This window comes from Montipora foliosa, chromosome 6 (genome assembly GCF_036669935.1).
Source record: "Montipora foliosa isolate CH-2021 chromosome 6, ASM3666993v2, whole genome shotgun sequence".
NCBI lineage: Eukaryota > Metazoa > Cnidaria > Anthozoa > Scleractinia > Acroporidae > Montipora > Montipora foliosa.
The window spans coordinates 58,803,608-58,809,627 of record NC_090874.1 but is presented as its reverse complement, the minus strand read 5'-3'; the positions used below and the strand labels follow the sequence as shown (position 1 = coordinate 58,809,627).

At 40.0% G+C, this 6,020-nt stretch overlaps 1 protein-coding gene across 1 annotated transcript; it reads right to left on the bottom strand.

The window, feature by feature from the left end:
• Window positions 1–1,439: 1,439 nt before the first annotated feature.
• LOC138006086 (melatonin receptor type 1B-B-like) lies at window positions 1,440–3,845 on the bottom strand. The gene has a single exon (XM_068852250.1). The coding sequence runs from the start codon at window positions 3,545–3,547 to the stop codon at window positions 2,549–2,551; it is 999 nt and encodes a 332-aa protein (XP_068708351.1). The 5' UTR covers window positions 3,548–3,845; the 3' UTR covers window positions 1,440–2,548.
• Between the last annotated feature and the right edge of the window lie 2,175 nt (window positions 3,846–6,020).

The following is a 6,020-nucleotide window of genomic DNA, read 5'->3' as shown; positions in this document are numbered from 1 at the left end:
AGTCAACAACAACTGTCGGTTTGGAGGTTCGTTTGCAGCCAAGAACGTGGAAAATTCAAACATCTCCCATTTTTTCGCTGGTTGCCAGATATTTTGTTACCGTCGCGAATCTTGCGATATACGGCATTCTTTTGCACTTCTCGAGTACCCCCCCCCCCCCCCATCAGCCATTCCTTTGCTTATTTTGTCCCTTGTTGTGCATAGCATTCAACTCGTGTTGCATCGCCTCGTCGCTCCACAAAGCAATGAGAAGTGCCACCACGTGTCCGCCATCTTGTTTAATTACGCACTGTAATTAGTTCGAACAACCTCCCTGAGGTTTTTTGAAGTAATTATAATCAGCGAATGTGAGAATGATATAAACACATGAGGAATGAAATGATGGTAGAACCAACTGGGATCTCGGAAAAAATCCGAGCCCCAGATGGGATTCGAACCCATGACCCTCCGCGATCTAGTCGGATGCTCTAACCACTGAGCTACTGGAGACTCTATGGCGAGCAAGGGTGAAATGTGGGTATTGACTCGATCTGCATCACGCAGCTACAGAGTCAAATGACTGACAGCATAGCTCATAACTGCATCGCGCAGTCACCTTTAAAGCATATCTGAGATGCGGCCAACCAACCACCCAAGTGAGCGAATGTGAGAATGATATAAACACATTCGCTCACTTGGGTGGTTGGTTGGCCGCATCTCAGATATGCTTTAAAGGTGACTGCGCGATGCAGTTATGAGCTATGCTGTCAGTCATTTGACTCTGTAGCTGCGTGATGCAGATCGAGTCAATACCCACATTTCACCCTTGCTCGCCATAGAGTCTCCAGTAGCTCAGTGGTTAGAGCATCCGACTAGATCACGGAGGGTCGTGGGTTCGAATCCCATCTGGGGCTCGGATTTTTTCCGAGATCCCAGTTGGTTCTACCATCATTTCATTCCTCATGAATTATAATCAGGGACTGAAAATAGATAGATAGATAGATAGATAGATAGATAGATAGATAGATAGATATACCTCTATTTAAAAAGTTAAAAAGGATTATGTTTAAAGCTATAAGGCTTATAAGGTCGTGAGCTAAAAACTAATAGCAATTACGTTTGTATATGCAAGATACACTTAAAAATATATATAATTTCATGGTCACTAAAATTTGTTATGGAAATAGACGTAGCATAAAAACAAAACTTTAAGAAACTTGCATTATTTTTCAACTTGGTTGGCAAAGATCTTCAACTCGCTTCTACAATTGAATCATTATTCTGTGAACCCATTCCAAATTAAATTCAATTAAATTTCGATCATAATGGAAGCCTGATCATTGTGAACTACGCTTCAGAAAATAGAGATTGAATATCACTACAAATTCTTAGATAGTGCACGCCCACATGATAGGCCAATTCCGCGGGTTGTATTCAACGGCATGGCCCGCTAAATTTCAACGACGTCGTTCGCAAAATTCGTGCCAAACAGTACGGCACTCGAACTCGGTTAGTAAGAGATTCTTATACACATGCAAACATATGTGTATGTACGCATGTACAAAAATGATTTGTTTTCAGTAGTGACTTAGGGGAACTCGGAAAAAACCGAGTGTACCTTTGCACTAGTCGATAAGCTTCCAAGTTGGTAGAGCGTTGTACCAGAATCGCAGAGGTCTTGGGTTCGAATCCCAACTTGGTATTCGAAGAAAGTTTGATTAGAGTGGTTTTCAATTGAGTGTCGAAAGTAATTAGCGAATTACTTTCGTTTTGCATTAATTCACTCAGTGATTGGTTCAAAGTTCTCGAGCATTTGTTTCAACCAATCAGAAGTGAAACCAAAAACAATCGTGGTTCGAGCGTACACATTTTCCCGCGCTTTGTGTCCGCTACGTGTAATTACTTCGAGTTTTGATTGGTTTACTGGATTGTCTCCGTCTTTTTTGATTGGCCAAAGTAATTACTTTGGTTTTGGTTTTACTACATTCGATTGAAACTCCCTCTATCATCCCGTGATAAATTAAAAAAAAACACTTTATTTTCATCCTAAGATATGCAGGTTACAATAACGTCAAACGTTTTGATTCGTGATATTTTCTCGTTCAAACGACGTGAATGGGATCACATGTCACATTGCTCAGTCAATCAGGAACAGCATCGTTCGAAATCGGGTTTCATTTAGGAGATTCATTATTTTCTCTACTTTTATGTCATTACTCTTGCTTCTACTTCATCAAAATAATATTTATACTTTGATTTTAACAAAGATAGCCAAACGTTTGAAGTCATTCCGTCATCTTCCAGTTCACCCAAAAACATGCAGCTCCTAGTGACTTGAAAGCTGTTGACGTCAAAGTCACCTTACAGGAAATGTACTGTGCAATTTAAGAAAAAAAGTTGCGTGAAAAGATGAAATGTATCCTTTGCCACACTTTCTTGCTTATTACCATAGACGTCAACTGATCGACCTAGGCATTTTTCTTCATTCTGCGTGGAAATTCGAGCGCCTATCATAAAGATGTTTCAGTAATACCATTCTTTGAAGATTTTATTTACGATTCTCTGGCATTTAACTTGGCAACTGTTCAATGCAAATGTTGACAGGAACTGTACGATTTCTCGAACGCGCCATAAAACAAGCTCTAAATTGACGAACAAGCTCTGTTTTAAAAGCCTCATTCCTTATGCCATACACAAATGGGTTTAACATGCAACTTGCGTAACCAAGGAACAGCGTGCCGAAGTGAATTGCTCTTGGCAGTGGGTGGGGATAATAAACAACCATGAACATGGTGATAACAAATGGGGTCCAGGAAATCATGAAGCATGCAACAACAATCAGCAAGGTGTAAGTGATTTTTACTTCTTCCGGTGTCATTCTAATATGTCCCCCATGTCTCTTAGTATAGTGCTCTGACTCGTTGGTATTCCTGTGCTGCTTGATCTTACGCTTCGCTTCTCTTGTGAATCGTAAAATACGATAGTATGATAGAGACATCACGAAAGGGGGACCAAGGAAGCAAATCGTAAACATAAAATACAAGTAATAAACACTGGAAGGCCAGAATACAAAACAATAAGATTGCCCAGGGATATAGCGATAATCTGCCCAGCCTAGCAATGGAGGAAGGGATAGCAGTAAAGATATCAACCATACAATTCCTCCGAACAGTACTGACTTCCGCGGCGTAAAGATAGAGCGGTACGTTTTCCAGTGCACCACGTAATAATATCTGTTGATAGCTATCATGGCAAGTGACATCACGGATGAAACAAAGGACACCATTGTGGTGAATCCCAAAAACTTGCAAGCGCTTTCTCCAAAGATCCATCTTTGCTGGATGATCGTGACGACTGTCACTGGCATGTTGAGCACAGAAACCAGTAAATCAGCGAAGGCAAGGTTAAGAAGGTAACCATTGGATATCGTGCGCATTGTCTTGCTTCTTAGAAAAATAACGAAAAACGCTGTGTTCCCGATGATAGAGACTGCGCAAATGATAACAAGGATGGCTGCTTCGATGAATGAAATTATATTTTGCGCCATTTTGTGCCAAAACACAAGCATTTGCTTCAATTAATTTTCTTTTCTGGTTTCAATTGATGCTTTATTTCAAAAGTCAGACAGGTGTGTATTTATAAGATAAGGTCGGATTGAATTACATTAGCATCGCGCGATAAAGCTTTCTAAATTAATTGAAAACTCTACTAGTACTTTTAGCGCAGGTGAGAATCGTTTTCGTAGCTCCGTACGGTAGGATAAGAATGTTTGAAGTTTATTAAGACTCATGGTTTTAGGATAAGGTGTTTTGAAATTTAAACATTTTTGCCCTTGCTTGTGAACCGATAATAATAATAATAATAATGATAATAATAATAATAATAATGATAATAATAATAATAATTAACAATGATTTAGACAAACATATACTGGCAAAAACTAACGATAAAAGTGTCCGACGTTTCGGCGACATCTTGGCGCCATTGTCAAGGGAAACTAAATTAAATATGCGATCTCAAGAGAAACTAAGAGTCCAGAGTCATTAATTTGCATGAGTTACACAAAGACCTTAGCGCGAATTGAGTCTGATTGTACATTTAAACACGGTCGTAACCGTAACTTCAAGTGTGACCAGTGTGATGCTGGTTATGTCGGATACACCCGTGGCCATCTGTTCGTACGCGTTGATGGACATAGAAGCAAGACCTCGTCAGTGCGCAAACACTATAATAATAGACACTCAGGCAGGATTCCGGATGACCTTCACAATTGTTTTTAATGTGTTGAAAAAATGCCAGAACAAGTTCGATTGTCTAGTTAATGAGATGTTACTCAGTAAACAATTACGACCGTGTTTAAATGTACCATCAGACTCAATTCGCGCTAAGGTCTTTGTGCAACTCATGCAAATTAATGACTCTGGACTCTTAGTTTCTCTTGAGATCGCATATTTAATTTAGTTTCCCTTGACAATGGCGCCAAGATGTCGCCGAAACGTCGGACGCTTTTATCGTTAGTTTTTGCCAATAATAATAATAACAATGATAATAATGATAACAATAATAATAATAATAATAATAGTAATAACAGTAACAGTAATTATTAATAAATTTAAATAGTAATTATTCGCACGAGCGGTTCGCACGAGCAACAAAATAATGAGTTTTTTAATTCTCTCCTTGAATTGTACACCACCTTTTTATTTATACGACTTTGAAGAGGCAGCTTGCGTAGATTAATATAAGCACAGTAAATATCATTTATGATAGCGTGTGGTTACTCTGTTTACAAGTCTCTTTTCATGACGATTTCATCAGGATTGAAGACAAAAAAAGCTAGCTCCTGACAAAAGCTGCCTTGTTGTGGCTTCTCCTTTCAGTTTAATAAAAGACGAAGAAAAGATGTGCGCGGCAAGTTGTTCATATATGTCACTTCATGATAGGCATTCTAGATGACATTTATCGGACTAGACGCATATCTCCGTGACCTCGGGCTTTCCCGATGTCCTAGATCGCCAAATGAAAAACAAAGAAAAGGAAATATACAGTAGAGATATGGGCTAGATTATTATTTATTTGTGAATGTAATGATTCTCGTTATGTTCGGTCATAAACGTTCGCCCGTAAAGTGATCTTTCGTAAAGTTCGCGGCCCGACTCGTTCTGAAAACGCTCGACAACTTTTATTGTGGGTCCAATGCGAACAGGAGGCGCGGTGGCCTCGTGGTTAGTGCACTCGACTCCGGATCGAGTGGTCCGGGTTCGGGTCCTTGCCGGGGACATTGTGTTGTGTTCTTGGGAAAGACACTTTACTCTCACGGTGCCTCTCTTCACCCAGGTGTATAAATGGGTACCGGCGAATTTAATGCTAGCATCCTACCCAGGAGGGAGTAGAAATACTCCTAGTCGCTTCAGTAACGGGAGATAAGCGCCAGCCTGATGGGCCTTCTAGGCTCGGAACAGAATGTACCTTTTTAGCGAGAACGGTATGTACGCTTGTATGTGCTTTGAGCATATACTCTATATTCGTGCTTATTTTCAACGACGCCATTTTCGTTCAGCAATGCCATATAAGAATGTTGGCTTAAACTTCGCGCATGCGCTAAAAAGACGAATTAACCAGCTTTAAAAGCTTAAGTAGTGACTGAATGCACAAGAAAAACGAAGCCGAAATCTAACCACGGGCGTTTCCCTTGGAAAGCGTTAGTAATATATTAATTAATGCTGCGAGCCTTAACAAGCAGCAACACCGTATTCGTGATTGTGTGAGACTGACCTTGTGCAATCGTCAATCACTCAGAAGGTAAGGTTGTATACTCTTTTTTTCAATAGGAAACAAAGGAACTTTGTTAAGACTTTAAAACGTCCCGCACTCAAATCATACTGCACTTATGTCTCCGCAAACTCTGGACACCCTGGGGAATTCTGGGTGAAATTTCAGTGTCTACTCCCAAGGAAGGACAAGCAAAGCAGCTATATTCAGTTGAATGAAGGTTGCCGTCTCATTTCCGACAGTGTTGATGTCACTAATCTGCTTAACGA